The sequence below is a fragment of the Urocampus carinirostris genome, chromosome 19 (genome assembly GCF_059441175.1).
Source record: "Urocampus carinirostris isolate Australia breed hairy pipefish chromosome 19, RoL_Ucar_1.0, whole genome shotgun sequence".
Lineage (NCBI taxonomy): Eukaryota > Metazoa > Chordata > Actinopteri > Syngnathiformes > Syngnathidae > Urocampus > Urocampus carinirostris.
Genome location: NC_142367.1, coordinates 23,138,244 through 23,156,629, shown reverse-complemented (window position 1 = coordinate 23,156,629; position 18,386 = coordinate 23,138,244). Strand labels below are relative to the sequence as shown.

The window sequence follows — 18,386 nt, the reverse complement described above, 5'->3', positions numbered from 1 at the left end:
GAAAGGGAGATAGAAAGAGAAAAAACAGAGATAGAGGCAAAGAGAAGAGAGAGATAGAAAAGGGTAGGAAACAAAACTGGAAAGGAAGAGGGATAAATAAAAAGAGAGAAAAGTGAGAAAGCAAGACAATAAAGACAGAAACTGGGGAAGATAGGAGATAAAAGAAAAATGACAGACAGAAAGACAAAGAGAGAAAAGAGCGATAAAGACATAGATAAGAGATAAAACGAGAGACAAATACAAGAGAAAGTTAGATTGACAAAAAGAGAAGAGAAAGGAAGGAAAAAAAAAAGAAACACAGTGAAAGAATGAGACAGAAAGAAAATGAGAAGAATAAGGGAGAGAGAGACAAAGAAGAGAGAACGGAAGAACAGAAGAAAGATAAAGAGGCAGGTAAAAACAGGGAAATTAATTAGACAGAGCAAGAAAGAGAAAGAAAAATAGAGCAGGAGCGAAAAGAGAGGGATAAAGAGAAGATGAGCGAGGGGGAGAGAATGGGAGAAAACAAAAAACAGAGAAAGAGAGAGAGAGAGAAAAAATAGAGTTTTATAATCAGAGATGTAAAGTAGCTTCTCTTTGGTCATGACAGGTTTAGGTTGCCCTGGCCAGCAGGGGGCCTCAGAGGTTCAAATCTGGAAATCCCAATTTTCACTCTTAAACTCTTTTCTTTTTATAAATCAACATCGAGATATAATTCACTTATTCCTCCTGCAGTACTGTGAAGAATATGGCAAATAAATACAGTGCCATTCATTTTATTTATTTTTCTACATCGACCCATGAAGGTTGGGTATGTCATTTAAGTAGAATATGTTCTCTATTAAGTATGTCTTGGCAATGCCTAAATTAATTCGCAGAGCCTTTATAATAGTTTTTCTCCCACGCCAATCTGCTTTTATCTTACTTGTTTCCAGAGCTCTTCGGGACTTTGCAATGAAGAGTGGTGGAGAGTGATTTCATACCCGTGCTCGTGGTTTTCTGTTAGTGTAGCATGAAAATGGTGTAAGTATACCCCGGGCTAAAATGAGTTTGGGCAGGGTTACTTTAACTGGATTACTTTCAATTGCTTTTGGATTACTCCAATACCAAATATGCTAATAAAAGACAAAAGAAACTAAACATGAATAAAATGAAAAAATTTTGTGCAGATTTGGGGAGTAACGGAACACATGGAACGGCAAAAATGATGTTGGCAAGCTGTTAGGATTGATTTTCATTATTTTTCTGTCGCATTTTTTGTTAGTTTTGCCGGAGATCAAAGCCAGGAGAGAAAGCTTACCACATGTTGGGAGTCATTTTATTCATATTTAGTTTTTGAGTTTGTATGATTCACTTACCTTTTCTCCATCCACCTGACCAAGGATGCATCCTTTTGTGTATTTCATACTGCAAAATTGTTCATAGTTCAGCAATGGAATTCATGATTTTAAGGAATACATATCTTGCATCAGAAGAACTTTATTGAAACATTTTTCAAAACTAGTTTTCATACTTTCACATGGTGACTCATTTATGCAATCATATACAAATAAGAGATTTCAGACAAAAAGAAACCTTAGCGTTTGTAGTTGTATTTCTTCATTTTTGGGACGACGACGTTCCCGCTTGTTGCGATGGGGATGAGGAGCTTGCGTTGTTCCATGCGGAGGTATTTTTCAATGAGGACTTCCACAGGTACCTCGTCATTAACATGACCCTGCCTGATGAATAGGAAACGTAGCGTGTTGGAGAAATATCAAACGGGGTTTGTACACCTTTCTCACGGCCAAATTCAAGCACTTTTTAAAGGGACAGCGTGTAATTTTTAGTGCCTCCTAGCCGTACAGCAAAACTTTATTTAAAAAAAAAAAACATTGATTTGGATAAAAGGCAAATACATGAACCGTAATACCAATGTTACCTTTTAAAATATTAATAGGTTGAGAAATTTGCATTTCCCTAAAAAGAACAGAATCCATACCTAGTAGTCGCTGCCATGTTTGTCTGGCATCTTGCTGCTCCGCTGTGCCCATTTGGCACTGGTTTTCGCTTGCCTTAGACAATACAGTGCCATCGAGTGGACTTTCAAAGACAAGTTTTCATTTTCTCCAATACCATTAAAATTAAAAAATCCGCTGTGAATCGGGTATTTTTGCAGAGCCACAAATATATGAAGAGGGGCTTTTTAGATCTTGAGTAAATCCCAAAATATATTTTTGAGGCAAATCTCTCCGCAAATAGATTTTAAGTAGAAATAACTTATATGTAGCTTACATTTTCAGTTGCAGGAAGTTCTTCCCATTATAATTTAGCACTGGGAAATGCAACCTTAATTTTTTTCCATGGCCCATAATTATTGTCCATAATCGATGCATAATCAATACGTATTTTATAGTGCCTTGTTTAGGTATACCGTGCACCTATCTTCTTGGGCACGACACGTAGATGCCGCTTCATAGGACAATGCGGTATAAAGTAATGCCACCTGCTGCCAATAACAAGGTAAAAAGAAATGCAATGGCAAAGCAAAGCCACCAGAGAGCAGTACCACTTTTAAGCAGACTTGTTGACAAACATCCGCAACAATTTGAAGCATTTACAAACACAAAATTCAAGCACATTCCAATTTATGAAAACAAATATCAAAATTCAAACATTTTCAAGGATTTAACATACATGTACGAACCCTGAAACAAACCGGAAGCTACCTTTTCAACAGCAGTACGGCGTCTTCCACCTCGATGGTTTTTCTACCGGCGTGGACAGCGAATGTCTCCAAGTCCTCAGCCATCCGGTCGAGGAATTCCTCAGTTCTAAAAGAGAAATGAAAGAATCAAAAGGTGGAAGTTGTGAAGCAACAAGTTATTCAACTCATTCGGTGCCATAATGTATCAATACGTTTTTAGAAACATGTAGGCGGCTCTGTATGGCAAGTATAGGTTTAGTAAAGCAGAGTGATCAGAGTAGCGAAAATAGGGCTAAGAACAGCTATTTAACCCCTCAAGCTTTTTTCCCTCTAAAAAAAATCATGATTGCGACAGAGAGGGATGATGTTTCGTGCACGTCCACAGGCATGCGATTGCCATGGTGACCGAAATTGGATAATCGGGTTCCCTGGAAACATCGGGCGCTAAAACATTTTGCTAAGTTCATGCATCGTTTAAGCATAAGTTCAGCGTCCTTGGGATAACATTTCATTTTGCAAAAGGAAAGTTCTTGTGTTTATGGAAAGCATTGTATTATTGGTATCAACGATCCCCCCACCCAAAAAGGCAGTGAAAGTGAAAGAAAAATACTATGAAATGAAAGATATGGATAGGTACAGACAGTTAACACTTCAGCAGGGTTATTTGCGTTCTAAAAAAATGCTGATTAATTCCCTTCGTCATTGTCGGGACATAGAGGGCTGACGTTTTGTGCACGTCTGCAGGAACGCAATCACCATGGTGACCGAAATGGTGTGATAAGGTCAGCGGAAACAACAGGCGCTGATGGGTTTTTGCAAAGTTCAGTGTTTTAATAAAAAAAAAAAATACTTTGAAAGAAAAGTGCCCGTGTGTTTATGAAAAGCATTGTTTAGATATATTGGAGGTATCACAAATGCATTTAAAAAACACTGACGTGAAAGTTGTGCTTGAAATGATTCCCTTCACAAAATGCTGTTTTTCTCAGAAATTTTCTTAGAAACGAGTATTTTCAAGATGTTCAACTAATACTTAACAACGTAAGATGATAGAAACATTCTCATTTATACTCCAACATGGGGGGATGAGGCTTTCTTTTGATATGCACTTAAGCCTATATAGCTACAAAACTACATTTTCTATAGGCTTTCACAAATGAGTCAAAAGGAAAAAAATTGGAATTTCAAAGAAAAGTCATGCATTGGATGAGTTAATATGGTTCTAACGTATATTTGTTCGAGTATTTGTAAGTACATACACGTCTCTAAGGACAGGGTAGACGTCCGCAGCAACTCTGGTTTTGGCAAAGTGTCGAAAGGTGCTCATCAGGTAGCTTTTAGGGAGACCAGCGTCCTGTTTTGCTGCTTTCCTTCCCTTCTGCCTCACCCGCTTGGGTTTGGGTGGAGGAACAACTGCAGCTGAAGAGCTGATTGCACATGAGGTATTATACATCAGACAAAAAAACTCAATACATTTACCGTATTGGCCTTCCAAAAACTGTCATATTGCCACATTTCAGGCTTCATACTTATAGTTGGGAGTGTGTAGTTTGAGGTGCCTTAAAAAGTTCAAGATTTTCTCTACTTGGTATGTGTTAACAATTCCCAAATGAGCTCAAAGAGCCCTTATGCTTTTTTTCCCCTGCGCTTATCTCTTTTTAACTTACTTTTAAGAGGCCTGTCGAGCAGGCCAATCACTTGTTACTCTGCCGCCATCTGTGGGCTTAGAGTAGTCATTGCAGCTTTAAGTTTTTAAATGCCGCACGCCACTTTCAATGCTAAAAACTGAAAATATTTTCTAAGAATCAACAACATGTGAGACACAATCGTGAACCAGAACCAAATTATTTCAACGTACTGTGTATTTACAAGGAAAAAAAACTAAGGAGTTGGTGTTGCAAAAATATTGTCCCCCTGTTCTCTCAGCTCAGCCAACTGACACCTGAAGTTTCCTGATGACTTCCGAGTTATCCAATGTCAACCTAAATGACTCAAAATGACAGAGTAGACCTGTGTGTCCCCAAGTGTCTGCTTCAATGCAACTGCTCTGTAATGGGCTAAGATGTCTGTTAAAGAAGACTGTAGAGAACAGACAGCATTATGAAGACCAAAGAACACACCAGTATCGGGATAAAATTGCGGAATAGTTCAAAGCAAAGATGTGATACAGGATTTTGCTACATTTACACACCTCCCAGAGCACTGTGCAAGCATTAATAACAAATGGAGAGCGCATAAAACAACTGCAAACCTACCAAGACCTGGCCGTCCCGCTAAACTTTCAGCCCAAACAAGGAGAAAACTAATCAGAGAGGCAACAAAGGGGCCCACAACCGCTTTGGATGACCTACAGGCATACATATCAAGGATGGGACAATTTGTGCGTTAGACAGTTAGTAGTCATACTCTGCATAAATCTGTCCTTAATGGAAGAATGGCGAGAACAGAGCCCTTGCTGAAAGAATGCCATAAAAGGACAATTCAGCGTTTAAAAGAAGCCACATGGGTGACACAAATAACATGTGGAACAAGGTGCTCTGGTCAGATGAGCCCAAAATGAAACCTTTTGGGCTGAATGCAAAGTGTTACATTTGGGGTTAGAGTAACACTGCACATTAGCCTGAAAACACAATTACCTCTGTCAAACATGGTTGTGGCAGCATCGTGCTCTGGGGTTGCTTTTCTCCAGCAAGGATTGGGAAGCTAGTTAGAGTTGATTAAAAAAAAAACTGGATCGAGCCAAATACAGAGTGATTCCGGGAGAAAACCTGTTAGGGTCTGCAAGAAACTTGAGAATCGGGCACCTTTTAACAGGACGACCCTAGATGTAAAGCAAAATCTACACTAAAAAGGTTTAGAACTAGAAATATAATGGTTTTAGAATGACCAAGCCAAAGTCTTCAATCATGTAGAGCATTTGTGGAGAGATCTGAAAAACTATCTCCATCAAACCTTATGGAACTGGAGCTGTTTAAGGAAAACGGGAAAACATTTTGTTTCAAAATGTGCAACCCTTACAGGCATACCCAAAAGGACTTGTGGCTGTGATTGCAACACAAGGGGGTTGTATCAAGTATTAAATCAAAGGGGGCAGATACTTTTGCAATGCCTACTTTAATGGTTTGCATCATATGAAATGCTAATATATATTTTTTTTTATCACGATTGCATAACACAGATTGTTAGAAATCATTTCAAGTTATTTATCGATAAGTTTAAAGCCTGAAATATGGCAATATGTCAAAAAGAAAGGGTGGCAATTTGCAGGGCACTGCATGTTATAGTGGAACTTGCCTGGCTTTAGTGTTTGAAAACGTGGGAGAGATTGAATAGGGGACTTGAAAAGTCTTCCTTTTCTCTTTCACAAACGCTGGAGTCTTTAGCTCTGCTCGAATCAAAACATTCATTATACCGAATGCATTATTCATCTCCACACATTAAATAGGAGCCTTACCTTCAGATACTTGCTCGTCGACTTCCTCCGACTGGTCTTCGTATTGAGCTGGATCCGAAACCTGGTCTGGCGCCACCTGTTCTGCCTGCTCTTCGCTACCGCTCAGCTCGAGAGGAAACAAATTCACATCTGCGGCATTGGGCTCTTGCGTGCTATGAGAAGATTCTTCCAGCGCAAGTCTTGACAAATCCTGGTCTCCGTCTTTGATACTAAGCCCAGTACCTTCAGAGAAGAGGTGGGCACTTATTTACAGGGTTAGGACACCTTTTAATGGCCAAATTCAAGCACTTTTTCAAGACTTTCAGAGCCAATTTTCCATTTTGTCCCAAGTGCCATTAAAAGATAGTGGTGATAGGAATGAGTGGAGAGGTGTTGTGAAAGGATAGTAGGATGTTTGGATGTGTGCTAAAGGATTGGCTATGATGTGGCAGGGGTAAACCAGTGAAAGCTGTCAGGCCCTGCTGTTGAACAGAAGAGTGTGTTGTGTCACCCTGACTCGCTTGCTCGTGTCCCGTTTCATCTGGAGGGATGAAAGCATGACCAACTTGGGTGCCGAGGTGCTTAACGTTGTTTGGGCTCTTGGGTTGGCCATGGTCCAAAAATCTTTGTGTGTTTTTTTAGCTACTTATTTCCTTTTTTATTTTCTTTATTTTCGTACATGTTGTCTCGCTGTCGGTTACCCCTCTTGAGTGATATGACCGGGGTAGATAGAATAGCCATTAAAAGAAGAGATCCAGCAATCAAATGAGCCCTAACCTTAGTTCCAAACGCTAACTCTTACCCAAACCTTATTTCGGAACGACAAATTCGATTTATAACCTTAATTTGCAGCCCAAACCCCGTTTCAGACCGTAACCCTAGCTCTAAACCAGGGGTCTCCAACATGGTGCCCCAGATGGCCAACTGAAATGCCCGTGGACCAGTTCTGAAAATAGCTTCCGGTGTTGGGATTTTTGTAGTTGTTGACTGAGTCTTTTGACCCCGACTTCCAATTATTAACCTGGTAATAACATTGTAACATAGTATTTACATGAGCAGTTGTTTTTATCCGAACTGCCTATTAAACTAGGTGCCATTTGCGTCAATTAGAAACAAAACATAGCTCTCAACTGAAAAAAGTCAGAGACCCCTGCTCTAAGCCTACTTTGGAATCCTGCATTAAGTTCAGAACCCTAATATGGAGCTCAAACTCTAGTTCCCAACACTAAACTACACCCAACTCTAGCCCCAACCCCATTTCAGACCCTAAGTTCAATTTAGGACCCCAATAACGACCCTAACCTTAATTTCGAACTCTATGGACCTAAAAAGGTGCATCTTATTTTGGAGCCCTAAAATAAGTTTCAAACCCTTAATTGAATAGCTAACCTAAGACACATGGCAACAATTTCAAGCATTTACAAGCAATTTACCAATAATAGGACTTTTCAAACCTTGAACACAAAATTTAAGCATTTTCAAGGATCTCAAGCATCTGAACAAACACTGTATTGAGAGTCAGTGGCTGCATTCAATTACAAATTTTACCAAGGGCCTGGAGACCCATCCAATTCATTTATGAATAAAAATACATGCAGACATCTACAAGTTGTATTTCTTTCAAAATATATTATTCTCATCAAATTGGTTTTAAAACAATTGCAAAGCAAAATACTTAGGTCCTTGTTTTAAGCACTTCATTTGGGATACTTTGTTTGTAGTATCAAGTCATTTGGGACACCCTTAAACACAAGAAGTCTCAAAGGGCTGCACAGACCAAACCACTGACTATTATTACACCATCCCTTGTATTTTTGTAGTATTTCTGCAGTCACATTTGTTTTGTAGTATTACTGTAGTTTTATTTTTGTAACATTTCAATTGTAGCATTTATTTTTCATTTTAACCCAATAAAAAAGGTACCGGCTATTTTTTACCCGAACGCCTAAAAAGGTGCATCCAAAGTGAAACAGAAGATGTACTTGAACCATTTGGAGTATCAGTATCGTTTCGGTCTCTTTTTAAAAGACAAAATTGGAGGTTTTCTCTTTTACAGTCAAAATATGTTTAGGTATTACTGGCACTAAATTATAGAAGATTGAATACACGGACCAAAAAAAAAAAAAAAAAAAGATTTTGTGTGCACACATCTCTATAAATCTTCCCGGAAAATAAATGTAGCAGGGTGGTGACACTCAATAACACAACTGGATTACAGCCCAAAGCCTTCTTGACATCCATCTCAAATTTGATATTACACATTTTCCTAAGTACATTTGCGCGACCCTTCTATTCTGGAATGCCTCAACATCCAAAAATGATCTTTGGCTCTAATGAAATATTTGTATATTTGCCATTGTTTGTCTTAAATACTCGCCATGAATGCAAATCCCATTTTATCATCTAACGTTTGGTATCATTGGAATCTGCGGACACTTGGCGTCCTAACCAGATATAACATGCTTTAAAGTTGTTCTGTAAACATTGAATTTCCCTCGACCATGACGGCCAAAGGGAGGCCGAAGGAATGGGAACCTTTTCATTTGATGCTCACCGTGCTCAATGGCATCGTCCCCTGCAACAGGAAGGATTGGAGTACGCTCGGATCGTCGCGCTAACAGACCAATGTGTCGTGCGTCGTCATCGCTTTCGTCCTCATCCTCTTCCCCTGCCTGAGATTCAGACACGCTTTTGCTTTGGGAGTCCATGTCTTCTTCCTGAGTGGGGTCTTGAACCATCTCTTCAGTTTGGGAATCATCAGCAATCTCTTCTTGCTGTTGCTTATCATCATCTTCAGCATCATCAACTTCTTCCTGTTGCATGTCATCTTCGGTCACATGAGTTTCTTCAGGTTTTTCAGAGGCGAGGTCTTCCGATGTCTTTTCAATCTCCTCCTCTTCCTCACATGTTGCCGCGAGGGCATCCTCAGCCATGTCTTCATTTTGAGAGTCCTCATCTTCAGATGTCTTTGCAGCCTCCTCCTCTTCCTCACATGATGCAGCGAGGGCATCTTCAGCCATGTCTTCATTTTGAGAGTCCTCATCTTCAGATGTCTTTGCAGCCTCCTCCTCTTCCTCACATGATGCCGCAAGGGCATCTTCAGCCATGTCATCATTTTGAGAGTCCTCATCTTCAGATGTCTTTGCAGCCTCCTCCTCTTCCTCTCGTTCGCATGTTCCATCTTTACCCATGTCCTCGATATGAGAGTCCACCGGAGGCCCCTCTTCTTCCTTCTGCCCGTCATCTTCCTGAGACTCGGATCCAGCTGCACCCGCCTTGCCGTCAGATTGCGGAAGCGGCTCCTCGTCCTCGCAATCGAAAGTGGTCCTCTTTCGACTCGCCTCGGGTTGCTCCTGCCCGTCTTGCTCCGGCAGCCACCCAAGCTGAGATGCCAGGACAGTGGACTTGTCCTGCGTGGCAACGATCGAGTGGTGGGGTAAAGCGTCCGCTTCCTGCTGAGCATAGAGGGCGGTGTTGCAATGGATAATGTCGGTGGTGACCTCGGTGACTGTCTCGCTGAGGCCAGGCTCCCTTTGTGCGTAGTTGCTCGTTCCTGTGAGGGGAAAAAGAAGAAACCGCACCAGAAAAACAATAGTTAGATATAGCTCGAGTAATGGTACTAGAAACTACTAGGCTTGCCACATTTTCTGGACAAAAAGGCGCACACAAAAACCCTAAATTGGACAGAAATTTGAACGGATTAGAGCGGGGGGCGGGAACCTATGGCTTGCGAACCATATGTGACTCTTTTTATGAGTACATCAGGCTTGGCGATCACTCATGTATTTGCTGTATAGTTACATGTAAAGCTGAATGGAGCACATGAGAGACAACTGAACATTTTTAAGGTTTGGATCTGTATATCTATATACATGGCAGTCTTAACTATAGTTAACAATCAACCTTTCATACCAACAGACCCCTTTTTAGCTGTACACTGCTAGAGAGTTATTTATATGGACGCTCATTAAACAATGTATGTTCACTGTTCAGACACTTTATGATGAAAAAAACCCACAGAGCAAACTGTAAAAACTCAAAACCACAAACAAACTACCCAGAGCAATTTGATTGGGTGAGCGGTAAGAACAGGCGGAGTTATACACACTCCTTCCCCTCGCCCAGCATAGTCTGCACCGAAAGTTAATACGTCAGTATCCACGTTTGTAGTATTCTGTGACATCTTTACATAAGAACTTTGCTTGCACTGTTTAAAAAACATTATTTAGGACAAAAAATGAGCTTCAACACTCTTTAGTAACTGCGAGAGTTAAACCAATTTTAATAAATGTATTATTTATATGGGACACAGGCTCTGGCATTATAATTATTTCATAGATTTTATCAAATCATCAAACGCATTTTTATACAATTACGATATAAAAATATATATGAGTGCACTCAGGAAAGATGTCGCTGACCAAAATTTCATCTTTGTATGAAACGGGAATCTAACCTGAATCCAAGCAGTGAGAGCGGCGAAACACAACCACTGGACCACAAGTGACACAGATGACATAAAAATAGGAATTAGATTGTATCTCATTATCACACTATTTTTACTCGCGGCGCCAAAAAGGAATTTTAGAGAATAAAGAAAAAATCTTCATGAAAGATAAACGCAAAAAAAGTGTGTTAATAAAATCCATTGCCTTTTCATTTGTCATTTGTAACACTGGTGGAATAGTGGTTACATTTTGGGGCTCTCACTGCATCGACCTGGGTGAATTTTCCACTGCATACAATGTTGCGCGACTTGTCAGCAAAAGTACGATAGTATACCCGCAAACCTCCGGTAGTAGCGCACACAAATAAATAGTATGTGCATTACCAATTGTACCCACCAGAATTTTGTGGTATGCAAGGCGCAGGTTTTAATTTCTGGCCAGTTTGGGATTTTTAGGTGTGGCTTATTAGTCTGGAAAATACAGTAAATGCATCTACAGTTAGTAACCATTTATGAAGGAGTCTTTTCATTTTAGATTTCCTTATATTACGTGATTTTTGGATGCAAACCTGTTATTGAGTGTGCCTTATTGTTCAGTGCACCTTATATATGAAAATTCCTCCACAAATTAATATTTGGGCCTTATAATCGGGTAATCCCTGTACCCCAAAGCTATTCGGGAGTAGAAGCACAGGTAAAAACTATATTATACAGCAGGAGTTTTCTATGTAATAGCAAAAGAAAAAAAATGTTTTTACATCACCATAATCTAGGTACATTTGCTCCACAGCATCACCAAACTCTTTTTCTGTGATTTTTCGACGGGAAACGTTCCTCTGCAGGTCTTTTCTTTCGGTCTGATCACGGACCAATGGCGTTTTTAAACTCAGGGACGTCATGCTGAAACACAGAATGGAACAAACAAAATAACATCATTGCAATGACACTTTCAAGGAGGACAGCGAGTTGCGTCGTCATACTTTGACAGAGAGAGCGATAAATCGTCCTGCGCCGATTCGTCCCCTTTGTTCTCACCATCTGTTAGCACAAAAATCCAAGTTAGACAATTAAACAATCTGTTTTTGTGCGTTTTGGGTAGTGCCAATAATATGCGGTGATTGGTGTATAATTTGACCATAACTATGCTTTACTTTTTAGCCCCAGGTATGCATCAAATCAGTGCTGTGATGTTAGAAAAAACTTCTATCCACAATTCTTTTTTTCTTCCCCCAGTTGGATGGAAAAAAAAAACACTATACAGTACAGTACAGTGTCAAGCAGGCGACCCGCGGGCCGGATCAGGTCCGCTAAGGGATTGAATCTGGCCCACGAGAAAGCTGAGAGAAGTGCAAGGGAAAACGGGCTGCAGGTTGAAATATGCCCACTTGATGTTGCCAAAGCCAGGTGCCTCTCACAAAGACACTGGACTTGTATTTATTTCTCTCTTTCTATTCCTCCCTTTTTCTCTCACGCTATCTCTCTTTCACTCTCACTGTTTTTCTCTTTCTGTTCCTCTTTGTCTCTTTCTTTGTGTCTTTTTACCTCATTTGGCTCCCTCTTCAGTTTTTCCTTTTCTCTATGTGTCTTTTGCTCTCCCCTTCTCTCTTTCCATTTCTCTTTGGATTTCTTTCTTTCCCCCGCGCTCACCATTTATCTTTGTATCTCTTTTGTTTCTCTCTTCTCTTCCTTTCTCTGTCCCACCCTCTTTCTTTCTCTCTCTCTAATGTACTAGTCCAGCCCCCAAGGGAATGTTTGTTTAATCGTATGCCCCCCCCTAGTTAAAATGACGTTGACACCCCTGCACTACAGTATACCGAATTATTTTACATGAAATCAATGCTATGTTTAATATCAAAAGATTTACAAAGCCATTACTATTCAAATAACAGTCACGACATTTTGTACATAAAAATGTAATCACCGTAATGTAACTGCATCCTATTGACTTCTTCATTAAAACGCTCTTCAGTGATGATTGGACGGTGAGAGACTCTCCTCCGCAGGCCTTTGCTCTCGCTCCGATCAACGACAAGAGGCGTCTTTAAACTGAGCGCAGTGTTGCTGGAAAAACAAATGTAAGAGATGATCTTGACCAGTAACAATGGCAACGTAAATGGGCAAAAATAGGGTGTCGTTATACTTTGACAAGGAGAGGGATGAATCCTCTTGGGTTGATACGTTGTCAGACTCTGTTTGCAAAACAAAGACTCTAGTCAGGCAAATGATCAGAAGAGTAACTGTAATGTTTCCGATTTACTCTGCCCTAAGCTATGTCTGATTTGCGGTCTCAATAAAACAAAAGACATCTCCATGAAACGATTCCTCAATTTACCTTCGAGTCTTTCTTTAAGACGCTTCTCAAAGGCTGTTACGTTGAGGCTGTGACGCGGTCTCTTCCTACTGAGGCCTTTTGCCACGCTCGCTGGCGCGCCGAACGTTACGTTGGTCAAATCAAACTCTAGCTTGGTGCTTGGAACATAAAAAATTATTATTATTAATACGCCTTTGTGAGGTTAAATGCGCAGATCGTCTACCTTGAACTGGTGCTGGCCTCTTCCGGAGGCGGTTCCACTGAAGAAGCTTGATCATGGACCACAGGCGACTTGACAGGCTCTTACAAAAGAACACGAGTTAATGCTGTTAGGTCTGGGTTCCATTATTGACAACATTCTGGCCATGTGTAATATTCTGCCGATGTGTGTAACCCAAGGCAATGTTCCCTCTGAGCTGCGTGTGTGCGCAATTGCGCACCGCCCAGAGCTTTTCTGCGCACAAGAAAATCTAGCCAGCTTACAAAAATCAGGGCTCAAAATTGCTCATTAAAAAGCGAATTAAGTCAAAGCTACAGTGCATGAAGGTAAAAATATACGGGTTTGCCTAACGCTGTGTTCTAAATGAGGTATTTCAAAGTCAATATAGAAGTAGAACGAAGTTGAGTAAAGTCAGTAGAGTTTTTCGAGAACCGGCTTCATCAGCTTGGCCCGGGTCCTAAACAGCTCTTCAGGTTGTTTTTGCTTCTTTAATCCCAACATGACCAAATATTATGTAAAATTGTGCACAAAATGACATAAAGGAAGGGGGGAATAGAACAAAAAAGAAAAAAATACCAAAATGAAAAAGTAGTGAAAAGCTGAGGAAAAAAAAGAAACAGAGAAAAAAGGAAAATTTCAGAAAAAAAGCCTGAAAGAAAAGAAACAAAGGAAAAAGGGAAATAGAGAACAAAAAGAAAAAGTAACAGCTAGTAAAAAAATAAACACAAGGAGAATTTTTTAAAAGGAATTTATTAAAAAGTAGAAAAAAAACAGGGAAAAAGAAGAAAGGTCTGTGTTGCATTCACATAATTTCCAATTCTATCAAGTCAATCTTGTTGCCAACATTGTACTTCCACTAAAAAAATGTGATTAAATACAGTTCTGTATCTTACAACCGACTCAATAAGCCCCCAAAAATGTTAGTATTATGCGACAAAAGATACCAGGAAAAAAAAGAAATGGAAATCTTGTGAAAGAATTGTAAAAACAAATGACGTTTGTTGGCCCTGCAACCTTTGCAGTGGTACATTAGTCAATTCATTCAAAAGTGAAAAATAGTTTTGCATTGCCGGAAAATGTAACGTGATGTCGAGTTTTGGACATGTTTGATAATGATTTAGTTGCCACACTTGTTGCTCACTGTTGTTTCAAGCTTTGCTCACCGACTTTGTGTGAACGCTCATACCCGTAAGGAAAATTACAGGGAACATTGACCCAAGGGTCAATATTTGTAGGATGCCATAATCACCTGTCTGCAGGATGTTCATGAGGATGTGCCTCGGCGTTTCTCCATCGTCCAACAGCGTAGAGGATGAGGCCGACTTGTTAGGAGTCCTTTTGGAGGCAGTTCCTTTTGCGGGCGGTCGGACGGGTCGGGTGATGCTCTGAAAATAAAAAAAAACTCAGTTGGAAAGTGCTCACAGCCACAGCTTCTCATGAGCGGCGTTTCTCTCACATCACGCAGCTTATTCCTCATACTGCGCCTTACGATGTCCTGTGGGGTTTGTGCAGATTCGTTTCGGGCTTTCGATCTGGGGCTGCGTCTTAAATTGCTATTCTGAGCACTGGAGACACTAGAAGTGAAGATGTGAGTTTAATCTAGGGTCAAAATGGGGAAACAGTACAAAAAGAAGGGGTGGGCAAACTTTTGAGCTTCAGGAGAACATTAGAATGATTAAAAGATGAAGAAATGAAACCGTTTTTATTCTGACCAATTTTTTATGTCAGTGGTTCTCGACTGGTCTGAGTTAAAGGACCCACCATGCCACCCTAATAACAAGCTACGACTGAAATCAATAAAAAATGTCCACTTCTCAAATGTATTAAATAAAAGGATTGTGCAGTTGAAACCGGAAAAGGTAGAATATACAGTATTGCTCTTTATCTTTCCAAAAACATAATGATCAGCAAAATCATGACAACTTTAACTACCGTATATGCAGACGCTGCCCTACTTACGAACGAGTTCCGTACGATCATTCGTAAGTTGCTTCAGTGCTATATTTTTATGTTTAAGGTATATATGAGTATGTTTAAGGTTTGTATAAAAAACCTGTACTCTTTTGTACGGAAAAAAATAAGCATTTCATAAAATAATATGCTCGATACAGAAAAATAAAGTTAAGTTTAACTTACTTTTGGAAGATACGCTTCAAGGAGGTCCTCCTCTTTGTTAGGAAAAAAGCGTTCAGACCATTTTCTCAACCACATCAAGCTTTCTTATTCCACTTTCATTTCAAAAGAAACTGTGTACCTCTCCTTTACACTTTCCACCAACTTTATTAAATGGATCGGGTGGATGCTGGGTGACCTCACACGGCGCCACCACACGCCGGTAGTGGTAGAAAGAGGCACTACAGTAATGTCCTCTACTCGGAAAAACGTGCACACAATACAAAATCTAACTTACAGCCATGTCCGGATATTTTTCGACATCCCGAAAAAAATTATCGTATCTATCGTTTTTCGTAAGTCGAATGGTCGTAAGTAGGGCAGCGTATGTACTCGAAAATAAGAGACCACCAAAAAATGCTTTAAAATAGCCACACTCAAATAAATATGGACTCAAAATACGGATAACATGTGAACCTAAACATTGATATGTAATTATTCTATAATTATATGTATGTCATAAAATATACTGATAGGAGCCTTAGCTCAGGAGGCAAAGCGCTCGTCTTTGGATCAAGCGATCGCAGGTTCGAATCCCAGCTCGTCCGTGTTACATGTCGAAGTGTCCTTGGGTAAGACATTGAACCCCTAATGCAGTGTTCTGGTTTGCCCGCGTCCCTGCGTCCCAGACGCATCATTTTTGCTGGGGACGCATTGTGTCAAATCAACGTGCGTCCCCGGGACGCAACCTTTTTGACACAAAATTGTCATTTTTACCCAATACTTTTTTTTTTTTAACAAAGATTTACCGCACTCAACTTTTCGTCAGGCAGATACACCATTGTTGTTTTGGTCTAGCAGTTCAGTTCGAGTTTTCGTCTGCACGCCGATCTCGGAAAACAAGATTACGTCATTGTTGTAGTGGAAGTCCGTCTCTATTTAGAGAACCAGCTTTTTCGGCTCAACTCATTAAAGAGAGCCGGCTCTCAAACGGCTCACTTGCTTTGATGCATTATATTACGAATGATGATGTTGTATAAATAAGTTAAGAAAAAAAGGAAGTATAAAAGGAGAAAATGAAAAAAACAGGTTTGTGGTGATCCCTTTAATCCGTATATTACCAACAATAATCTAATGCAGAAAATGAATTAATAATTTGAATAAGAAAATGTATTATTCTACTTAATTATATTTGCATGTATTTTTTCCTTCTACAGTTAACGTCCAAGCTACTTCATTTTGAACTTTTTTTTAATAATAAACCTCATTCATGTCGAGCAACTCAGTGTCTCACAACAAAATGTTCATTGACAATATATGATAAGGAAACACATGTACAATTTAACATATTGAACTACATAAACACGTTTGAAAAAAAATATAGTGTAAGATTTTTTTTGTGTTTTGTAAGGGAAAATATGACAGTTTGTAAGTGCATGGAGCCGTGGAGGTTGACAGGTATGAGTATGCCCCCGAAAAAAACTGAAAACAGGTGAAAATCAACACAAAATTGGTAATTTCTTCAGTGTCAGTAATAAGTCGAAACATAATGCAGAAAGTGATAACAACGGCAATAATTCCGGCAGGAAAAAAACGGCAGATAAATTCTTCGGAAGATCGCGGAGGCAAGGAAAACACGTGTGTTGAAGCCAACGATTTGATGAAAGAAAATAAACAAAAGAATATAGATTAATGTAATTATTTCAGCAATATTATTTTGTATCATGTAAAATATTGTTGTGTACTGAAAAATCTTGAAGTGATAACTGATTTGTATTACCAATAAACTGTGATGATTAAAACTGAATGAATATATAGATTTATTTATATATTTGTCGCCGATTTACAATTTTAACTTCGATAACATTAAATTTTTGGGAGCCATAGATCTCTGTTGGGACCCATAGATTTTTGAGCATGCGAGTCCCCGGGACCCATCACTTTTCACAGCTCAAATGAACACTGCTAATGTCCCCTATAAGCAGGTTGGCGCCTTGCATGGCTGCATGGCCGCTATTGGTGTGTGAGTGTGTGTGTGAATGGGTGAAATGTGAAGCACATTGTAAAGCACTTTGGAAAGTCTTCATTGACTTGAAAAGCGCTATATAAATGCAGATCATTTCATTTCATTATCAAATAGGGACACAAAAAGAGAAATAAAGAGTAAGAATAAGAGGCAACTGTTATATCCGTCATTTCTTCTTCTTCGCATAATTCCTGCGACCCACTAACAACGGGTCCGCGTCCCCCTTTTGGGTCAGGAGCCACCAGTTGAGAAACAATGATTCATATCACCCATTTATAGGAAACTTAATTAAAATTGTTTATCATGCGAGTAAATTATAAGAAGAATATTTGTCCTTACCCTGGATTGACAGGAGTCCTGTTTGGCTCAGTTTTGAGAAAATGTTTGAAAAGCTCTCGAGCAGACATGTCCTCCGTCGCGTCCATGTCAACGGACATGGACGCTTTCTCTTTTGATGTCATTTGGTTTCTATACCAGTATGTTTGGAAAAACACACAATAAACTTTATAGTACCCTAAATACTTTCAGTAATTAACCAACTCACTGACGTAGCTTCTTATTTGTATATCGCCCATTTTGTTTAACGGACGTTGACATTTGGAATCCCGCGTTACTTTTGAGTAAGTCTCGCGAGGTTTGACGGCACTTCTTCCGCTTTCTGGTATCAATGATTTACCGTATCTTATCTTTTCTTTTTTGTGTGTTGAATATTTAATTTTGATAAACACTCCCCATGTCTAAAACATTTATAAGAATTTCTCACGGGTATTTAATCAAACAAGTAATTTTTGTAGCGTGTGGTTTTAAAGACATTCGTCGCCCTACTGACGTCATTCAGTCGCGTCTCACATTTTCCGCCTACATGATTATTATGTTATTATTATTAATCGTAATAATTATGCTAATTTGTATTAATAGATTTATTTACTTCCTCTTTTTTTCGCTGTATTTTTTCAGCACTTTCTGTTCGCTTAAACTTTGTATTGTTTGGCTATTTCATGGCGATTTTGCCTGGAATGATTCAATAAAAAGCATGAACATTATTTACCATAAAGTACATACATTTTTAGATTTACGTATTTGAAATGTGTTTTAACATTTTATATGTGTTTTTCCGTCAAATATGATAGTTGTATATTTTCTTCTCACTCATGAATTTAAACTTAAATGTGTCT

The 18,386-nt window shown here is 39.4% G+C and overlaps 1 protein-coding gene across 1 annotated transcript; it reads right to left on the bottom strand.

The window, feature by feature from the left end:
• Positions 1-1,442: 1,442 nt before the first annotated feature.
• cenpt (centromere protein T) lies at positions 1,443-17,864 on the bottom strand. The gene is made up of 15 exons (XM_088323416.1): positions 17,551-17,864; positions 14,530-14,647; positions 14,323-14,458; positions 13,077-13,155; positions 12,875-13,011; positions 12,683-12,731; positions 12,464-12,603; positions 11,523-11,580; positions 11,306-11,442; positions 8,650-9,648; positions 6,117-6,338; positions 5,957-6,047; positions 3,922-4,089; positions 2,688-2,792; positions 1,443-1,700 (listed from the first exon to the last, which is right to left on the bottom strand). Exons 1-15 carry the CDS (start codon positions 17,670-17,672, stop codon positions 1,556-1,558), a joined length of 2,706 nt encoding a protein of 901 aa, XP_088179542.1. The 5' UTR covers positions 17,673-17,864; the 3' UTR covers positions 1,443-1,555.
• Between the last annotated feature and the right edge of the window lie 522 nt (positions 17,865-18,386).